This window comes from Metopolophium dirhodum, chromosome 4 (genome assembly GCF_019925205.1).
Source record: "Metopolophium dirhodum isolate CAU chromosome 4, ASM1992520v1, whole genome shotgun sequence".
Classification (NCBI taxonomy): Eukaryota; Metazoa; Arthropoda; class Insecta; order Hemiptera; family Aphididae; genus Metopolophium; species Metopolophium dirhodum.
Window position 1 is genome coordinate 38,943,368 of NC_083563.1, and position 22,160 is coordinate 38,965,527.

Consider the following 22,160-nt stretch of genomic DNA (forward strand, 5'->3'; position numbering starts at 1 on the left):
ATAACATAGGTACCTAGTTATATGCGTGTTTCATGAAATTGTTAAAAAAAATGTGTTTTGTGATATTACAGCTCAACTACACTGCAGTGCATTTTTTAGGAATTCACTTGGCGACAAAAAACATATTCTCAAAATAAACATTAAATTATATTATGATAGAATTATATCATGCCCACCCCTTATAATTATTAAAAATAAATATTAATGCTAGAAATAATAAGTAAATAGTAAAAGTTAATAAAGATGAGTTATAATTTATTTAAAATAAGAGATAATTAATTCATGGAAGATATAGGTAATGTGTATTCATTACTTAACTATTTGTTTTACATAGTTGGGTAGTAAAAAAATTATACTTTTAAAAATTGTGCCGACCTGTCTCTAAAAATACTGTCAATTAAGAGACAAAATATTTTCATTGGGAAACATTTGTGTCATCTAGTTCACTAGTTTAAAAAATACACTCCACCACAGTGGAGGTGTACAAAACAAATAACACAAGAAAACTCGGTGGTCTACCTTAATGAATAATAAGTAATAACCTAATACATATATTTGAGTACAGTTGAGTCCCACGGACCCAAATTTACATCTAATAACGTAATGAAGTCCAAAAAATAATACCCAATGAGTAAAAAAAAATTAAATATTTTTCTTAGGTTCCATATTACAGACTTGGGACTGTAGTACCTACACATTAAGTAAAAAAAATGGTTATTATAATTATCGTAGTATCAAATGCTAAAAAAATAATCACAAATTAAATACACAGGTACCTATTTTATTACAATTTAATTTTTCCGTTTCTTATTCATTATAATTTATTGTCATTGTCAAATAGTGCTACAGAGTAGGTACTGAGGATCGAAAATAAATATAATAATACCACTGATTTATATTTGTATGAAAATAACAATCTCATCTTACGTTGTACCTACTGGTCACTGGGAAAATGTAAACTCGGCCCGAAATAACCTTATATGTTGGATATGGTTAAAATCACATACCTATCTATCAATTGATTGGACAAATAATACATTTGTTGAGTAACTGGCTATTCAAACGATTGAGAATATATAATCACAGTAAACCGCTTATAAATTATCTACATTTATATTTATATTTGTTAAATATCAGCGTAAAATATCATAATATTATATCGGTTAAAGACTGCCAAAAGTTCAAATATCTAACGTAGTTAGGTTTATATCTATTTTATTATTATTTTCATTAGGAATAAATGTTTCAACTACTAGTTCATTAGCTTATATTTACATTAAAGATATTTTTTTTACTTACTTTATCTTACTTAAATTATTAACTAATTAAGAATTGTGATTTGTGATAACATTACAATGGGTAAATATTATTCATAACTAATTACCGTTTATTAATTATAGATGACTGTACCATTCGCTAATTAGCACAAAATAATCAAATCGATTCCATGATTACATAACATGTATAAGTTGTGTATACTTAATACAATATTTGGTAATAGCATCAATAGAATACTTAGTTTCTTTTTCTTATAGTTCTTACAAAAAAACGAATATTATTTCATAGAAATTAGAATATGGTTGACATTTTGTTTGGGGTATTTTATATATAAGCAGTACCTATGCTTAATAAAGCAAAAGTTATAACTATGTATAACAAAAATATAAAATGTTATTAGGACAGGCCAATTAATGATAAATATGAAAAAAGTTATAATTACAAAATGAGTTTTTAATTGTAATCTTAAATGCGGTGCCAGTTTTTAAAATTTTCCTCAATTCAATAAAATTTTAAAATTATACTTTATATTTTAGTTGCCACCTTAATTATAATACTTTTTCACTAATCCATTGCCCAATACCTATTAAGTTGGGGTTGATACGGTGTGTTATATCGATATAATAACATCATTTATGCAATGTTTTTGGCCAAAATAAAATCAAGTGTAAAAGTGTATTATTCTAATAGAATAAAAAATATTTAATAGTGCCACTTAATAAAAATTAGTTATAAAATATTCTTAGAAATAGAAGGTAAACCATCTTCACTCAGAATATTTTTTGTATGTAATAATTAATCAATTTATCATTGAATTCAAATTTAACACATCTATTACTATGATCTATTTAGTGACGAGGTAAGCTGAACACCTACTATATAGTAGTCTGACTTCCCTAGTTTTTTTAAACTTTAAATGCAAGAGTAAATACTTATTTTGTTTTTTGAGTATCTAGTTCCCTTATTAGGTTTCTATTGGCTTGAATGCAGCTTCCTTCCTGGGTAAATTTATGGTATCAGGTATGCAGGAATACCTAAGCTGGCTGTAATAAAACTAAGCATTTTTATTATACAAGATTATACTTGTGATTTGCAATATCAAATTGTAGTAATCAACTGAAAACAAGAATATAATAATGACATGAAAAAATATATGTAAAATATGAAAAAAAAACATTAATACAATGTCATACGTGTAATACAAACAATTTGTTTAAAATAATACATAAAATACTGTCATAGTTTTAACAAAGTAATATTGATCAATAAATGTTTATATAATCACAATAATAGAAAGTAGAATCAATAATACTATAATCAAATATTTTTTTGACACAAAATATAATAATATAAATAATTGTATCAGAGAAATAATTTGTTCGAGAATGATAAAATTAAGAGATCAGATGTATACAAATTTAAATATTCATAACCTATAGTTTTAGTATGATCAGAAAATACAATGTTAAATTAATTTATCACATAATGCGATTTATGTTCATGGACTGACATTTTAATTATTAAATGGGCAGAAGATAACTTGAAGAAAATAAAGATGTATAAATTACTGTAATTTTGTAAGCAAATAATTATCAACCACCCATTTCAGTTATAAGTTATAACTAAAAATATATAAATTACACAAATAAAAAACAACTATATATAAATTACGTTTTAAAATATACTAGGATCTTTAAAAAGATAAATTATTATAGACAAGACAATTAATATGGTCATACAGTGAATTTTATCAATGAGAAGATTTTTTAAATTTTAAACACAATTTCCTATATTAGATTGCATTTTCAAAAACAAATAAATAAACTAAACTGAAACCATGAACTTCAGCAAATTTAATATAAAAATCTAAGAAAAAAAAGACAACATGTTCTCTAAACAGAGCTTGTATGTTTGTGGCATAAAATATGATGTAATAAACCAAACAAATTGTTGGTACCTAAAAGCTGTTAGAATAACAAGTGAAATAATTAGTGAAGCGATAATGAAACTCTTGAGTGATCCAACCTATCCTATTTTAGTCTGCGGAACAATCATATATATTTTAGAACATTTCCGCATACCATAGATTATTATTATCCATAATAGTATAAGATTATGACCCGTATAGTTTATAATATATATTATAATCAATCTGATGTTACCGAATGGCATGCCTTTTACAAACATTTTTAAATCATGAAATACTGTTTCAACTTGCTGGTTGGATCACACTGATGTAACTGATATTGTTAACTACCAGGTGGACCGTGGATATACTATGAATAGTAGTTAATTTAATTGAAAAATAATAATATGCGTTGAACAATGTACATAATACAATAACACAACTGAACTGTACAATTATTATATTAAGATTTTTTTAAAACAACAGTTAGTTTTGAACTCAAAATATAATCAGGTACTCATAAACAAATCAAAAATTGTTTAATTATTTAATTTAAATATTAAAATACCATTGTAACATAATAAACTAAATAAATAAAGTTTATCGAAATGTAATAAGACAATTTGGCAACAATAAATTATGCATTTTTTATGTACTTGAACAAACATACAAACCCTGTTAAAACATTGACATTTGGCAAATATTGTTTTAATAATTGAAACATATTATATTACATAAAAATTGTATAATAAAATATACAAATACAAAATAATGTATAAATTGTTTATCTAAAATAATACTTTGTTAAGAAACTAAAGGTAAAATAAAACAAAGAAACTGCCAATATTTTATTCTTAACATAAAAATAAATGTTGCTTCAAAAGTATATAACATACATAAAATAAATCAAACAAATCAAAAAAATTAACAACAAGAGAAAATACAAAACTATTAAGTTGTTTCAACGTATTGGTCATGGTAAATTATATAGGTACTTGAGTGTATGCTATTTTACCATCAATTTAGTATGATATGTTATCTATAAGAGCTAACAAGTCACTAACAATGATATATTATGTCAAAATAGATATTGTTTGAATTGGTAACCAGTAGTGGGGGTGTTTTTGGTGTAGAAACAACCCCCTTCATCATATCAATCATATTTATGCAAAAAATATATTTGTTATACATTTCAGATTTCTACAAAATATGTTGTCATATGGTTCTATTTCATATTTCATATTTGATATTATATTAATATGATGATGGATGACTACAATAATGTGTAAAACCCCCACAAGTTATATTAAAATATAAAATTAAAAGACCCACTAAAAAAATTCTGGCTGTACGCGCCTGTTGGCAACCATCTAGATATTATAGTAAAATATTAAGCAGTCATGTCCTTTGATACAATTCTACTATTGAGACCAGTGTCCAGTACCTTCATCTATTAAGATATCCATTTTACTCAGAGATTTCCAATAAACCTCTAAACATCCAGAATCATTACTCCAGAATTTTTTTAATAATAATAGAAATTAGAAATCAAATATGAATGGTCCATAGAAAAATAGAGTAGTTAATTAATGGATTACATCAAACAATGTTGAATATCTTCTTAATCTATATAAAATAAATAGTGAAAACAAAAAAATGTGTTCGATAGTTTCTTGTGGATTACTTTACTTTAGATACGGACTACTGAAATAAATAAATAAATAAATCTATATTTATATTATATAAATTCCAAAAATATGTAACTATTTAAGAAATAAATATAAAGTATGTGATGTATTATTTTTGTTAACAGTTTGTAAGGGATTAAATAGCATAATATGACAATAATAATTTGTTGGTAAATAGCATAACAACACAAGTGGTATTTTAAGTAGCATATAAGGACTAGTCGATACAGTAGAGAGCAAAAAATAATTAATATTTAACCTAGAAGACGCGATCACAGTAAAATTGAAATTAATTTAACTGTAATACAGTTAAATAACAATTAGTTTAACTTAATTTCACTAAAATTATTTGTACCTAATTTAATAATTAAAAATGTTTTGACACTTTAAAATTATAATATGAATATGGTATTTATAAAGTAAAATATAATTGTACAAGCTTTAGGCTAAAACGAGCACAAAACTGTTGCCTATTTGTATAAGTCTATATAATATTGTCAGTATTGTAGTTACCTTTTTTGTTCTTGTAATTCATTAGTACTTAATGTTACGTCTGGATAACTGGCAAAAGGCGCAGTTTCAATTTTGGGGGACACCTAAAATTGAAGATTATATATATATTTTTCAATAACATTTTTTATGAGTCATTTTTATTGTCAAGTGCAAACCTTAAATGTAGGATATAAGCCACTTTCTTTTGTTCTTAAATTTGTTCCTTTTGAATAACCATCCCAATGGTTACCGGCAACAGCAATCTCATCACCGACCAGCAAATTCATTTCATGCGGTCCATTTGCCTTATGAGGTAATACGGCTACATGGAGTCTGCGTTTTTGACCACCGTAATAATAAATGTCGTCTAAAGATGTATATAGAGTTGACGCATCAGGATGGAGACTGTTCATTATCTCATAGGCTACTCGACATACCTGTAAACAATAGGGGTTTAATTTAAAATCAATTTAAAAATAATTTCCATTCTGTCCATTACCTGTGATGAAAAAGTACATACTAAGTAGTCACTAAGAGACAAAAAATGTATGTCAGTTATGATACCACTTAGCGATTGATCAGAATAACGTTTACTGATTGATGCAGTTTTAGAAATGTCTTCATCACCAACTATTTCATACTCAGGATACCTAGAATGTATAAAAATTAATGACCCAGACAATTATCTACACATACATGTTAGTATTTACACACTTGCGTTTAGCTTCAGAAAATAATTTTGGTTCATCCGTAGCTAAATAAACTCGTTTTTTATCGACTTTATCAGTTAGTTCTTTATATTTGTAATACTGTTCAACGTGTACCATATATTCATCTAGTTTATGGAATGCAGCTTCAGTACCAACTTTATCAGTTCTTCTAATGTGTACCCTATAAAAAAAAAAAAATGTATATATACAATACAGTCAACCATATAATATATGAGTTAATAATAATAATTAACTTTAATAAAATCATGAAGTAAAAATAAATGATTAAATAGTTACCCGACAATTGGTTTTTGGAATTTAACTTTTTTGGCGTATTCATCTAGTTTATTACTAGTAGCTGGTTGTGGTCGGAGCATATACTTGAGAAATTGGCCTATCCACCAAACCACAGGATCTCCATGTAATACATTTAATCGTGGAGCTAAGTCTTCAGGTAATGCAAGAGGAAGGAAAGGAGGTCTTGGGTTGATTGAGTCAATTATAGGTAGAGTAATAACTTGAGTATTTCGATGACCTAGAATGTATGATGTTAATAGTTACCCTAAGTTAACTTAATTAACAGAAAATTCAATGAAACAAATTTAAGAATTGTAATTATTAATTACCTGGCCACCGATTGGTTGTTTCTCCATTTGGTAAAAGACATGTATCACTCAACGGTAAGAATACATCTTGCCATCCTCCTTTGGAATACCTCCAACCTTTAGACCTCAAAATTAATGTTCTTTCTGTTGCATATGCAACAATAAAACAATAAACAACATGATGCAGTTGACAACCATATCCACAACCCTAAAACATAAATTGTTTAGACTATCATAAATCAACAAAAAAATTTAGACATTAAAATAGCAAACCTTATTTAAGTCACAAACTAGTTTTCTTGCTTTGGCACAATCTGATGGATTTTGTAAATGTTTCAATCTTTTTTGAACTAAATTACTTAAATTTTCAGATTCCTGTTGTCTCCATACGGCATGACCATCAACATCAGATAAACTTGATACATCTTTTAATAAAGATCTATAGTGTTCACCAATAATGTTTTTAATTTTTGAAATGTGTTCCACTCTGACACTATCATCTTCTTTGACTAAAGATTGTAATTCAGAGTTGACATAATACCAAAGTTCTTTAGTGTTCGAAAATATACGACGACGTGACAGTTCATATTCTTCAGATGGACCATTTAGTCCACTTCGTTTAGAATTTTGGAAATAAGACAAAAGAATTTTCTTATTGTCTATTCTTGGACTATAAAAAAAAACAAAATTTTTTAATGACTGTTTATTAGATCTGAAATAAAATAGTTAAACTATTAATAAGTATATTTATATAGGCACTGTAAAATATTTCAATAACTATTGGCAACAGTTCAAATGGAATTTAAATATACTTACTAAAATATAGAAAACACAAATAAAACATTGTCAATATCTCTTATTAAATTTTAGTTTTAAAACTTTTCAACAAATTATGTATGCAAACATTCTTTCATATCTTTGTTAGGTATATATTATGAAAATAGTTAATACTTGTAATTCAAATCCAACACTAAAGCATTAAGCTCAGCATTGCTTCTATGTAATTTATCAAGTTCTCGAAGAGCCCTGGCCAGTCTTTGAGATGAATCCCCGTCGTTGGTATCTTGTTGCCTAACAAGCTTAACAGTCACCAAAAGAAACGCTACCCATGAAAACGCTAAAAACGCCAAAATGCGCAGCCATCCCTGTTGTCTCATGTTTTAATGATTACTGATTCTGTAAAATATTTAATACAAAAAAAATAAGAGTTAAAATAAATTATTGTTATATAGTACCTAGTTAACACAAGGATATTTTTAGTAAATAAATTTAATATTATTGTATCCATGACATATATATTTTTATATTCAACAAGGTGGCTGTAATATACAATTCTTTAGGTAGTTAAATATCTGGTGGCGCTATCAACGTAATGCGCAAACCAGTAGCGTATTTAGGAAGATTTGACTAAATTAGTTTTACTCCCTCTACTCGAAATACATGAAGATATACTATCAATTTATTATAACTACATACCTAATATATATTATATTTGTACATAGTAAATAAACCTTATAATTATAGCATATAACTTATTAAATAATATGAATTAAACAATGAATTATTAAATATAAGCTAAAAAAAAAGAGATATATCTCCCTAATCTCACCCCGTAAATACGCCACAGCATCGTCGATAACACAAAAAAAAAAAAGGTAGTTAAATAGGTATCATCATAGGTATAATATTGTTTTAAGCATATTAACTTTTATTGAGCTTATTGTGAGCAATTTTATAACACAAATAATACATACCTAATTTTGATATGGTAAAAATATTTTAGGTAAGTACAATTACTTACATATTTATTCATAGATGTTAACTAGTACCTGATAGTATATGTTTTTTAAAAATGTTGTTCAAATAGGTGTCTAAGTGTTTATGATTAGGACTAGAGTTTAGAACTTACAAATATTCAAAACTATATAGGTATGTGAAATAGTAGGTGTTACCTACAGAAACATATATGAAAGTAGGTAGTATCTTCACATTTTACTTAAATCAGTCATACTATGTACTTCTGATGAACAATATCAATAGTTTACACCTTACAGTTGAATGGTGGGATGACATAATTTATTTAATTATTTATTAAAGACATGCCTATAATATAAACGTGAAACATATACTTAATTATAATTTGAAATATTCAAAATATTAATGATTTAAAAATAATTTTAATCAATGCATAGAACTTCTACCTACTACCATTGTCTATACGCTTTAAATGCAATAGATACAAATTGTGACCTCTTACCCACTGCCGCCAAGCGTTCGCTCAATCGTGCAGAACACAGCCGTCGCGCCGATGACAGGGCGATGACCATGTAGGATGTGTAGCCGTTGGACCACCACCGTTTGTGTGTCAATGAACACAAACCGTAGGTCCACCCGTTGTCTACGACGGACGAGTGAATAGAGATATCCGTTCTTTTAACATCGATGGTCATCACCATGTCGGCGAACGGGAGGTGTCTAGCGACCGTCGTCCACGGAATTGTCGACACGTCGTCATCGGGAGATTCGAGGGCACAGAGACTGGGACCGGACCCTCGAGAGTCTAAGGATTAGAAATCGTTCTTTGCCAGCGGACGACGTTCGGGCGGCCGCCGGTCTAGTCGCTGTGCAGTGTGTAGTTCCAACTAGCCAACTACTAACTTTAGTCTTTACTATAGGTATTATCTCGGGGGGCGCGCGTGCGTTATCAGTCTCTCGCGTTATCACCTTCGCGGAGTGTCGTCGCCATAGATAATAAAGGACTAAACGGCTGGTGCCTGGCGAGTGGCGGTAGAAAAAGCAATAATATTGTCGGCACTGACCGTCCCGCTTCTGCCGCTATTTTAATATTTTATACCTCGAAGGACGACCGGCATTAATAAAATTAAAAATTAATAATTGTAGGACTTGTCAGTTGTCACTTGGACGAAAAACATCATACCTATTAGATCGACTACCATTAATAAAATATATTAATTATATGGTAGGTACCTACTTATATATTATGTACGAGATTTCTCGTTGTCGTTTACGTTACTTCGTCGCGAAACAAAATACATTAATTGTTCGATACGTATTATAGTCGTATTATAAGTCGTACAATCTGCGCAGACCTGCAAGTCTCCAAACGATAATATTAATAATAATAATAGTAATACTAATAATAATATTAATACATAACAATAATAGTAATAACACAGGTAATAATAACAATGCTATAACAATATATTATTTCAGTGCATTATTGTAACGACGCGTACTACTCGTTTATTAATTGACTTACTAAGGCCATCATCATCGTCGTCGGTCTTCTCCGTGTCGGTTCGTCCATTTAATAGTGCGTAATATAATATTATTCATGTTATATTCGTTCGCGCTGCCACCGCGATAGACCACGACCGTATAGTTGCCGTGTTGGTCGTGCGCGGACGAGGTACCTAATTACATTATAATATAATAATAATAATAATAACAACGCACCGTAGTTGAAATCAAACGAAATGAAAACCCTACAATAGTACAATGGCACCGGATGCGTTCGTAAAAAATCGTATCGCGATCGTCTAATATATTATAATTTATAATATCAAAATATGTTTATTGTATACCAGCGGCTATAGTCTCACGCGTTAAACCGACACTGTTAAAATAGTTCAGTGTCGTAATTATGGAGCTTGTGGGTAACAGCGGTGGTCGGGGGGGGGGGGGGGGGAGAGGAGTGAGGATGTTGTGAGTTAGTAAATGTATTCGTTTTTCAAATCGGGTACGAATTTGGTATACATTAATTATTGTTTCGCTCGTATTAACTATTAACTGTGCGTTTTATTATTATCCTGTCGTGCTCAAATTTTCAATAATTTTGACGTCACTGTTGTACCTAATAATATTATTATTTTGATTGTCGACATAGGTAATATCGGCCAATTCCTTTTTTATATTTCTTAAACCTAAGTATTATCTACTCGGTATTAGGATAATCGTTCAATTAGATGGGTAATTATAAATATTTTTACATAGTATAGAATTATGTTATAACTTATAATAATCAGCATAATCAAATGTATGGTAAGTAATTATAAAGTTTGCAGCTTTGCGTAGTTTCAGTGCCAAACATAGGCACAATTAGACCTAGCTCTAAAACGTGGGGTGCCATAATTGTAAATGCCTCACAGAGCCTTCGTAAATGCCTCACAGGCTCTTCGTAATTAATTATAACGAATTAATATTAAATATTATGACTTAAATCATAGTTATGACCAAAATTGTTTTAATTTGTTTGTAAATAAATATTTTATTATTTAAAAACATAAAATTGATGGTATTTTACCATAATAATCGTGGGATATTTAGACATAGACCTAAAAATTCAAGGAGTGCTTAATTTGAACTTGGGGATTCTAAAGACCTTTTTGCAACCCCTTAGTTGCGGCGTTGCGCCAATGGTGCCAAAATGTCGATTTGATATTATACCTAGGTACTCAAATCCGCATCGAGATAGATAAACAATACTGTTTAAACAATATTCAATATTGTTTATCAGTTATCTCAGGGCCGTCTTTAGGATTTGCGTGGCCCAGGGAAAAATCAATTTTTTAACAAATGTTACCACTTTTTTCAAACGCGAGGCCACCAAATGTAAGTGAAAAGCGCTAGGCCTAGGGCCTGGGCCCTGCTCGGCCCCCTAAGGACGCCCCTGAGTTATCTATCTCGATGGAAATACATAGCATAATTGATAATAACCTACCATATATACACCGCATATTAAAAACTGATCATTGGGAGGGAGGTTCTATACCTATACCACCTCCCACCCATCGTGGTTACACCACTGGTATATACTGGTATATCGCGGTAACCCATCTATGGACGTTGCAGTTGTCCTCGAACTAGTTGCGCGTGTGTACCTATATATACGAGGACAGTACCAATCGGCAATCATCTATTATATAGGTATATTATTAGGTAGATGATACGATTATTTATTTTTCTGTTTGTATTGTCCCGTGTCCGAAAAACTGACGTGCGAAATGTAGTATTAATAATTAATGTATTATTATTTGTTATATTATCGCACATGCGGTCACAACCCGTCACGAATCGCGTCGAAACGAGTGAGGAGGAAATCCGTTTTCAAAATAACGATTTCGTTAATCGATATATTCATATATTATTATAGGTATATGTAAATCGGCGTGAGTGGTATTTTCCGGTCTGTAAAAGTATTTGAATCGGTCCAATGTCGAGACCATCTCAAGGTTATATAATATAATATGAATAATAATTATATATAGGTATGATTATCGACTATCGTCATAATATACTATTATACTATATTAATATGATATTTAAACTTTACTTTACCCACAGGCTATAGTTTATAGTATAAACACATTTTTGTTAGAATATGAGTATAAAGTTGTATCCTTCTCTAGATCACGGAATCTCGTTGATTACAATCATATTAGGTACCTACCTTAATGACTCATCTATTTAAATCGAGTCTTCGAGAATTTGAGATATAGGATTTAGAAATCATATTATATTTTACTCTAATACTCATCACTATTTCCTTATCCTGATCCTCACTATATCTTTATTATTTATAGAATTTATTAAAAACATTAAAGTATGGAGAGAATAACATATATACCTGATTAATAATATATTCCTTATGTAAAATATAATTAGTTTAAACATAGAGTTGCTAGAGTTAGGTTTGTAGCGACAAGCTTAGTCGTTCAATTAATACCAATCTATAATATTATTTACAAACACTTCAAATTTAATACATAGTTTAATTTTTCGCAACCTTAAGATAGGGAAAAAAATATAATGTTGTAAATCAATGATAACTGATGAGCACTTTTTATTTTATAATGGAAACAAAAAAAAAAAAATCTTAAAAAATTATTCTGTACTTGAGAGAGATTTTGATTTTGAACTATAGTCAGTGTATACTATATTAGATTTGCATATTCTAATTATTAAAAGCATACCTACTAAGGAAAAATACAATGAATCAAGTGCATGGTAATTGTAGAAGTTTTAAACATGCGTTTAATTAATACTAGATTAGAGATTAGCTGAGGTCTTGCCAAAAATGTCATTGGTGTCTGGTGATTGGTAAGAAGTTTAAAGTTGATTTTTGAATCAAAGTAACACTCAGATCATTAATAAATGTATTCAAGGTAATTAAATGTTTTTTTTTTCAAATTATAATAAATAAAAAGGGACAAAGCGTCGGCTGCGACGCAGCCGACCCGAGTTCGATACCTTGGTCGTGGGCAGCATTTTTCTTCGGGCAAGTCATGGTGTCCGGAGAACAAGTTTCGTCATCCCCCACCCGGGCATGGCAGATACCAACAGTTGCCCAAATTAAAAATTCTGCAAAAACAAACACACACGTGTAAACTAATCTACAGTACCCTCTCCTACAGTACCACAGGCTAATGACCTAGTAATCGAAGCCTTAACCTTAATAAAAAAATAAAAAAAAAATTAAAATTTTTGTAACTTTCTTTAACAGAGAAAGAAATTATAGTACTTGACACATTTGTATTATAATTTATATTTAACATAATTATTAGGAACATACTGTTTTCATTAAACCATTTTTTCAATTTTTTTTTGTTTTTGACTGCATTTAAATTAATTTGAAAAAGTAAAATAAAATTTTGGAAAATTGTATTTTAATAATATCGTGTTATATTATTTTAACAAATAAAAATTGTCTTGAACATAATATTAGATATTATAGAAAAAAAATTATGAATAAAAATAATATCTTATATTGATATATTTAATGCATAATACATATTATCTATTTATCTTTAGGTCAATTATTTATTAACTATGTTTTTTTCTGTTTATACAAATTATTAGCTTTCTAGAAATATATAAGTTAAATTTAGCTCATAAATATACCGAAATATTTTATCTATATTGGAACTTTTAAGATACCTGTATCATAATTAATTACATACGTACCTATCAATATTGTGAAATTATAGTTCAATGATATTTTTATTGACCTAGTAAATTTAAATTTAATGTTAAATTATAAATTTTAAAGCCTAATAAATTTTTTAAATTTTTTTGTTGTTTTTGCAACGTATTTCTCATTTCAATATGATACTATCAGTTCAATCGATTGTTAAAGTGTTGGTGTGTAAGCAAATTGCTGTGATTACACATTTCTAAATATTATATTATATAACTTTTACGCCTTTCTTTTGCATCTTTAACAACATTTTATTTGTATACAAGAAATGTCAAGAATACTTTAAAATTTAACTTCTATTGAAAAATATTGTTTTTTTTATTATTTGTAATCATGTTGTCATACATTTACCTTTTACCCTATGGTTTACGTACTTGGGTTTTATAAATTTATTTATCAACTAAGTGTAGAATCGCATATATTTAGGTATTATTTTTTTTAATCCTTGGCATTGATCATTGTAGTAATGCGACAAAATAATAGATCGGGCGATTCAAAACATCTGCACCGTCCATCGCGGTCTATCACCGATACTTAAAAATGTTGGACCAACCTAAGGACTAGTCATAGTCACCTATATAATCATTGGATTACAGCATTTTTTTTTTTTGAATGAAGACTTTTGAATTTATATTCAACGACCACTTATTTGGAAGATCAATAAATATAAAAACATTATTTTTATTGACCCCGTAACATCATCAACTTCAATTTAATTTTATATACAAAATCCATATGACCATATCATTTAAATGTCATTCTTGACTGAAATAATTATTTTAAAATATGAGGACATATTTTATGTTACATTGGGGTTGTGTTGTATCATGCATAATATATAAAATATATTAAAACTAAAAATATTAACAAGGTTAAGAAAACAATCATATGTGACAGGTAAAATTCCAAAACAAATTATACAATATTCAATAAGCTATACATAGTAACAACGTAGAAACATGCATTCTACACAATTAGGTTAAGATAACAATTATATAATAAAATAACAATTAGTATAATTTTAAGCATATTCAATAAGTACAATGTAGGTAACTAGGTTAAACATAATATCGATATTACCGATAGTTCTTCGATTGTAAAATGTATAATATATAAAGAATATGTGAAGACAGAAAGAGGGTCAGTGGGTGGTGATCGTATGAACTATGAATAGATTACCACTGACCACCATTGTTAGAGTTAGTGTTATATTATTGATTCGTTTATTTGTGTACGACAATCTATGATAGTTTATCAAACAATTCTTTTTACTAAAAAAATTTAAATTGTAAGTAAACTGCTCAAAATAAGTCAAAATATTTTGAATATTTCATGGTGTATTGCAAATGCTAATATAATAATATAAATGTTCAGTCAAAATGTCATGTATCTACGGTCATTTATTGAGGAGTTACGCCAACAATCAAATTTTGTCGAAAACCAATTTTGCGTAAAAATTCCCGTTTTTTCCTTCATTTTTCTTTTGTTTTTCACGGTGCTTTCGAAAACTACTAGGACATTTTTACTTTTGACTCCTCAAAGTACCAACTAGATTCACTTTCCTACTTTTACTGTTTTAAAAGGTGATGATTGATGACCGAAACAAAAAAAAAACACACATCATTGTAAAATCAATACATTCATCGCTTAGCTCAGAATCTAAAATATAGGCTAAATGTATAAAGACAAAAAAATAATTTTTTTGAAAACAGCAACCCATTAACGATACTTCATTTTTACATTTATCTGGTACATCTATAGTTTATCTTGTAAAACATCACGATTGCACTTCTATTTCAGACGTCTATGAGGACTACCATTTATTAGGTATTGTATTTGTGCATGCAAGAGGGTAGATTTTGGATCAGAAATCACTTTTATTCTATCCTCATCTGTGCTATACTATAAATAACTATAATATTTCTGTAATTCAGAAAATATTAAATAATAATGTATTAATGTTCATCTTTTGTTTTGGCCGATTTTAGCATTTCTAATAAAATGCGATAGGAATATAGGATCTTTGAAAAACATTTATGACTTTTAGTGATTATAGTTATATTATATACGGAAGGATTCATATTTATTAAAAAAAAATGTTACACCATGAGATGAAATAGCACATACAGTATTAGTTAAAATTACCTTTATAGGTACCGGTGCAGTTGAATGCATTTAATTATTTTTATTTTTACCATCTTGTGATATTATTGTTTCAGTATCTGTAATTGTTGCTGTTTCGATTTTCGGAATGACCTGAAGTATAGAGTTTTATTATATTTTGTTTGGTATAATTATTACTATAATATGTAAAAATGGGTTGATAAATAACTATGATTTATGCGTGTATCTATATAGTTACTTTAAATGTAGGATAAAGGCCTAGTAATCCCGTTCTTAAATTTTTGCCTTTAGAATAACCATTCCAATGATTTCCATCTACGAAAATCTGATCTTCTACTTGCAGATCTATTTCGTCCGGTCCATCGGCCTTATGTGGTAACACGACTTCGTTTATTCTATGTGCTTGACCACCAAAATAATAAATGTCGTCTAATGACGTGAACCGACTTGATGCATCGGGATAGAGACTGTTCATTATCTCATAAGCTACGCGACACAACTGTAAATTATAAAAGGGTTTTATTTAAGCAACCTAAATATGAATATTATATTAAAGTAACTTGGGTTCTTTTAAATTAATTTGTTGATAGGTACCTGTGACGAAAAAGTACATACTAAGTGGTCACTGAGGGATAAAAAATGTATGTCAACAATTATACCAATTAAAGCTTCTTTAGAATTTCGGTTATTCACGGACGCTGTTTTAGATATGTCATCAGAACCGATTATTTCGTACTCAGGATAACTAAAACATTTAACGAACAACTTCAGTGCAGGTGGACAAGTTGTTCGCATACCATAGATTTATTTTACATACTTGCGTTTGGCCTCATCAAATAAAGTTTGCTCGTCTGTAGCTAAATAAATTCTTTTCCGGCTAACATTACCACTTAGCTCTTTTTGTTTATAATATTCTTCGACGTGAACCATATATTCATCTAGCGTATGTAAGCTAGCTTCAGTATTGATTTTGTCTGTTCTTCTAATGTGTACTCTAAATACGTACAGATAATTACATATAAGCATGTGTAATGCAATATATATATATAATATGTATTAAGTTTAAATATTTGTTTAGGTTAATAAGGCTCTGTCAACTGTGTGCATTTTAAAATAAAGTTATATTTGTATTTAAATTAGTCCAATTGTTTCGTGTTAACTTGACCTTTTGTACATACTACCGTCTACCTACCTATATAATATTATTAGGTATACAGGAAAGTGAGTTGGGCCAAAATTCTATATTAGTTTAAAATTTAAATTAAGATCAAACAGTTTAATTTTAATACCTATTTAAGTATCATAAATATCGTAAATATTTTTTGTGCCCAGTGTTGATATTTTGGTTGGGTATTATAGGTAGTTAGGTATCTATTTTTTTTTATTAATACCTAATATATAATTGTAAATAAGAAGCAAATAATATAATATTTTGTGTAACACTTTAATATTTATTCAGTTTGGTTAATGCACCAAATAAAAACAATTACCTATGATAATTAGCATATTATACTCAGATTTAACAAGAGTTCATATAATAATGAATACAACTATACAAGTTGTTTACGATCTGTCAACTGCATAAATGTCTTAAAATATTATGTTGTTTACCGTATTTGACTTGTATGTAGGTATTTCAAACACATAATATTTTATTTTATTTCCATTTTTACTTATGACTTATCTTTTGTTAGGGCTTATTTTGTAGATTTATAGGTACCTTTCAAATATATAAGGGTAAGGCCGTAATGGTGACTTTTTATATATATACCTATTAATTAGTAGGTATATTACACTAAAATTTGAAATAAATAAAAAAAATACTTGTTTTTAATATTAGAAGCATTGGTAATTTAAACTTTACCCGACGATAGGTTTTTGGAATTTGAGTTTATTTGCGTAATCATCTAAAATATGAATAGTTGATAATTGAGGTCGGAGCATGTATTTGAGAATCTGACCTATCCACCAGACAATAGGATCTCCATGCAAGACAGTTAACCGAGGAGCCAAGTCAGCGGGTATCATTTGTGGTAGAAAATAAGGTTTTGGGTGAATTGAGTCAATTGGAGGTAAATGAACTATTTGAGAGTTTTGATTGCCTGTATTATAAGTAATACACATATTATTATATAATATAGTTCAAAATAATATTTTACATAAATAGGAAATTACTCATTGAAGAAAATAATTTATGTTACCTGGCCATTCAACAACTGATATGTTTTTTAATGAAGTAGACGTTTCTCCTAATGGAAGGAAAATATTTGGCCATACATCACCATACCTCCAATATTTATAATAGTCCAAAACTACCATTCTTTGAGTACTGTACGCGACGATAAAACAATAAACAATGTGGTGTAATTGACAACCAAACCCACAAAGCTGTAACATTATAATTTATAATATTAGTTTATACGATGCCATTACTGTTATTACTGGAAGCTCTGTAAAAATCTATTATTATTAATAATGCTATATAATAATTGCATAGTTTGGATATGAGATACACTACATTGTAATGGCCTTCATTGTAGTTGTATGTGGCCCTCGAGTAAAATTTATAATTTGTATAAAAAACACGAAATAAGATAGAAGGAACTGGAAACTGCAGATTAAAACGTTGTTTGTTAATAGATACCTATAGTTAAATTAATATACCTAACATTTATGAACTTAAATAAACTAAATTTGATACGACTATACTTTTATGTTTAAAATAAAATAAAGTATATTAAAATTGTGGCCTATGTAAAATTTTATATTTATTTTTTGGCCCTTGACATTAAAAAGGTTGCCGATCTCTGCACTACAACATCCCAAAATTTTTAAATTGTCGTTTTCGAAATACCTACTAAACATATCCAAATACAGGTAACTATTAAGTATTTTATGCTTAATATTTATTATTATTTGTAGATTTGTTATTATGACATAATACTAAATAGAACCATATTTTTAGGCATAAACCAGTACAACTTAAAAAACAACTTTCTCGGTACAATATGAAACTAAAAAAAAAAATATTTTTTTTTGTTTTTGTAACTACCTTCAATAATAAAATGCTGATATTACCATTGTATGCATTTGTTTGGTTTGTTTTTGATACTCAGCAAAATGATATGATTAACACATTAAATTAATTATTCTCTGGAATTTATTATAGCATACAACTATGAAAAATATTAAAACGAAACATTGGGTAGTAAAATGCATTTTTATTCGATTTATTCTGTAAAGTTTATTAAATACCTATAGTTTAAATGTAGACATTGGCTGTTTTGGCAGTTTTTTATTTCAAATATATATTAAATTGTTTTTTTCCAGACGGAATAATATGGTCAGTGTACAAACCTTTTCCATTTTACACACTAGCTGTCTTGCTGTGAACCAATTGGGTGGGTTTTGTATTTCTTCTAATCGGCTTTGAACTAAAATACTTAAACTTTCTGATTCCTGTTGTCTCCACTTCGAATAGTTGTCGACTTCAGCCAGTCCAGAAATGTCTTTCAATAAAGATCTAAAGTGTTCGCCGACAATATTTTTAATTTTATGAATACGTTTTACGCCAATCATCGATTTGTTCAATGATTCTAATCTAGAATTGACGTAGTACCAATATTCTTTAGTGTTTGAATATATGCGGCGTCGTAGAACCTCATATTCTTTAGATGGGGTGATCGGTTCACTGTCCTTTAATTCCTATAGGTTTACAGGTTAATTTAGATATGATGTTATTTACGACTCTCGTTACTTTTAAATACTCTATTAATATTTTATTTAAAAATTGATTTTATTTGTATATCTACTATGAGTGTGACAAAAATACAAAACATATTACAGGTAGGTAGCTTTTGTACCTTACATGTTACAAGTCTTGAGCAAGTGTGTAGTTAGTAAGCTATTTATTGATTATTCAAACAGTGAATAAAAATGTGTTATAATATTGAAAATGAACGAATTATTGACATATTTTATAAAAAGTAACAAAAGTTTTTTTACACAGTAGATACAATATTATATCATACTTTCAAGTCAACAAGTATTTCTTTTTGTTCAAAAATCATTTTAAGTATTTATTGTAAGTACCTTTATTCTTTGCTGGTTTCTTATTCTAAAACACAAAACACACACTATTATGATTACAATTCGTATTATACATAATATACGTTATTTACGCAGGGTTTTGAAGAAGTTGTTTTGCTATCACTTATTAATGTATGTTTAAACATTTTGTTTGGTTTTCGAGTTATTTAAAATATGTTCAAACTTTATGAAATATGACAGACTTAAGGAATCATCAATTAGGCGTATAGCAATCAAGAATATGTAATTAGAAACAAACATAGGTACCCTACAAGTGTACCAGTGCCATTTAAATAGGTACTGTAATGTACTATAATCATAGGTGGAGCCAGAAGTATTGTTTAGCGTATGCAGAATCTAAATCAGCCCACCACAATTATGGGGAGGGGTTTTGGGGTGCTAATCCCTAAAATCCCTATTTTTGGATATTTTATAGGTCACTGTAATTAGTTGCCAATTGCCATTAGTTTTTTTGTTATTTATAAATTGTAAGCTTATTATTTTATTATTGTATTATTAGCTTATTTATTATTCCAGCTTTTAAATCAAAATCTCAAATTGTCTTTAATTTTAAATATGCCGAATGTTAGCGCAGTTGAATTCCTCCGGCGGTTTGTCATAGTTGTGACCTATGGATTAAACATATGGGAAGAAATGACAAATGAAAATATTTTACCGGTATAAGTCGTAAGAAATAAGTAAATTGAGTAAAATTTTATCTGTGCTTAAGCGTTTTGATTTTTTTGATAACACATTTTGTTCTTTTTTTATGGGTAGATAAGAAACTCAATACTTTCAAAACGTATCAAAAACAAATATTTGATTTATCAAAAAAATCAAAACGCTTAAGCATTGATAATATTCCCCTTGGGTATTTAACATAATATTAGAACGTTATTGACTAGTGTAGATAGAGATAAAATGTAGCAATACTTTTTATTCAAGTCGTCCAATTCAGCGTTCAATTTGACATTGGCCAACCGCAGGTTTTGTAGGGTCTGTATACATTTGGATAGTCTTTGGTTGTTAGATTCAATGACAGAGTTATGTTGGTTCCATTTAAATCTCCGAATCATAGACATCACTAGCAATACGAATGCGAAAAATGCGAAGACGCGCATTAACCATTGCAACTTCATTATACCAAAGTCCAAAAGTATACTGTGGTTTCTGCTGGAGTGAATAAACGCACGAGGTTACATGGTAATGCATAAAACACCACCGTTTTTAAAATAAATTAATAAATAAGGATATTTAAGACATGTATAAAACAAAAAAACAATTAGTACCTAAGTTTTGTGTGGGATTACAATAAAAATGTGATGGCTAGAATCTGACTTCAACCTAAGTACTGTGTATAATAATTGATTATAGTTAGCAAACAAGAAATATATTATTTATGTTTTTATGAGCTAGGTAAATTAAATATAGGTAAAACTCGACCTTTACTTGAACACAAAGCTTACACACATAACCATTTAAATGTGTATAGGACATAGATACATCTTATTGCAAATCAATAATTTTATTTTATTAAATATATTATTCATATGTAAATAATACGTGCAACACTGCTAATGACGTTTATGTGTAGTGAAATATTCAAATATCGAATACTTGGACGTATGATATTATTAAACTTAATAAAATGAAATACTTACCAATTTTAAATTATCAAAATAATACGTGTACAGAGTGTATTATATATATATATATAAATATAATAGTACTTAAACTTATAAAAGAAATAAACTATCGTTAAGCAACTGCATTACAACATTATGTACCCGCCGCATATACATTTTGTGTAAATTACGCTCTATACGATTGTGCTGGCATGTTATTTAAAAAGCCTTTGGCTATAATATTAATTTATCACCATTTGGACGAAGGCATACGTGGTTCAGTATATAATTACCAACAATGCCGGAGCTGGGTATTACGTGATTTTCTACGTATTATCAGATATATCATCCGCAAACAGTGCTGTATAATTATGCCACCTACACGCGCTTGTTTATATGTATAAATATTGAGGGGGAACAATGACAGTTCTGTACAATAAAAATTGCATTACACGCGTAAACATGATTTGACAAAATTATATTTTATTTAGGTACCTTGTACACAGAGACGTAATCACCTACATACAGTGTGTATCTGCACGACGAACCGCACAGTCAATTAGTGTAATTTAAAGATACTGATGTCATATCTTCCTGATACACCCTGTATAATATATATATAATATTTGTATACTGCTCGTGTGAA

General features: G+C 28.6%; 2 protein-coding genes across 7 annotated transcripts; both read right to left on the bottom strand.

The window, feature by feature from the left end:
• Positions 1-2,450: 2,450 nt before the first annotated feature.
• LOC132943004 (alpha-(1,6)-fucosyltransferase) lies at positions 2,451-10,300 on the bottom strand. 3 transcript variants are annotated; one of them, XM_061011756.1, is made up of 9 exons: positions 9,960-10,300; positions 7,631-7,855; positions 6,953-7,349; positions 6,701-6,887; positions 6,372-6,609; positions 6,079-6,255; positions 5,864-6,014; positions 5,541-5,801; positions 2,451-5,468 (listed from the first exon to the last, which is right to left on the bottom strand). In XM_061011756.1, the coding sequence occupies exons 2-9, from the start codon at positions 7,834-7,836 to the stop codon at positions 5,382-5,384; spliced, it is 1,704 nt and encodes a 567-aa protein (XP_060867739.1). In that variant the 5' UTR covers positions 7,837-7,855; positions 9,960-10,300; the 3' UTR covers positions 2,451-5,381. The 3 variants fall into 3 exon arrangements, with proteins under 3 accessions (XP_060867739.1, XP_060867738.1, XP_060867737.1); XM_061011755.1 differs by lacking the exon at positions 9,960-10,300 and adding an exon at positions 9,672-9,927; XM_061011754.1 differs by lacking the exon at positions 9,960-10,300 and adding an exon at positions 8,937-9,640 and having other exon boundaries at positions 2,453-5,468.
• A 4,071-nt stretch (positions 10,301-14,371) lies between these two features.
• On the bottom strand, positions 14,372-21,891 carry LOC132943784 (alpha-(1,6)-fucosyltransferase-like). Of its 4 annotated transcripts, XM_061012883.1 has the most exons (11): positions 21,808-21,891; positions 20,823-21,062; positions 19,893-19,917; positions 19,158-19,505; positions 18,002-18,188; positions 17,665-17,902; positions 16,618-16,794; positions 16,395-16,545; positions 16,039-16,299; positions 15,822-15,932; positions 14,372-14,947 (listed from the first exon to the last, which is right to left on the bottom strand). In XM_061012883.1, exons 1-10 carry the CDS (start codon positions 21,861-21,863, stop codon positions 15,852-15,854), a joined length of 1,764 nt encoding a protein of 587 aa, XP_060868866.1. In that variant the 5' UTR covers positions 21,864-21,891; the 3' UTR covers positions 14,372-14,947; positions 15,822-15,851. The 4 variants fall into 4 exon arrangements, with proteins under 4 accessions (XP_060868866.1, XP_060868869.1, XP_060868868.1 ...); XM_061012886.1 differs by having other exon boundaries at positions 14,372-15,932; positions 20,823-21,059; positions 21,808-21,825; XM_061012885.1 differs by lacking the exon at positions 21,808-21,891 and adding an exon at positions 21,551-21,800 and having other exon boundaries at positions 14,372-15,932; positions 20,823-21,059.
• Positions 21,892-22,160: the final 269 nt, after the last annotated feature.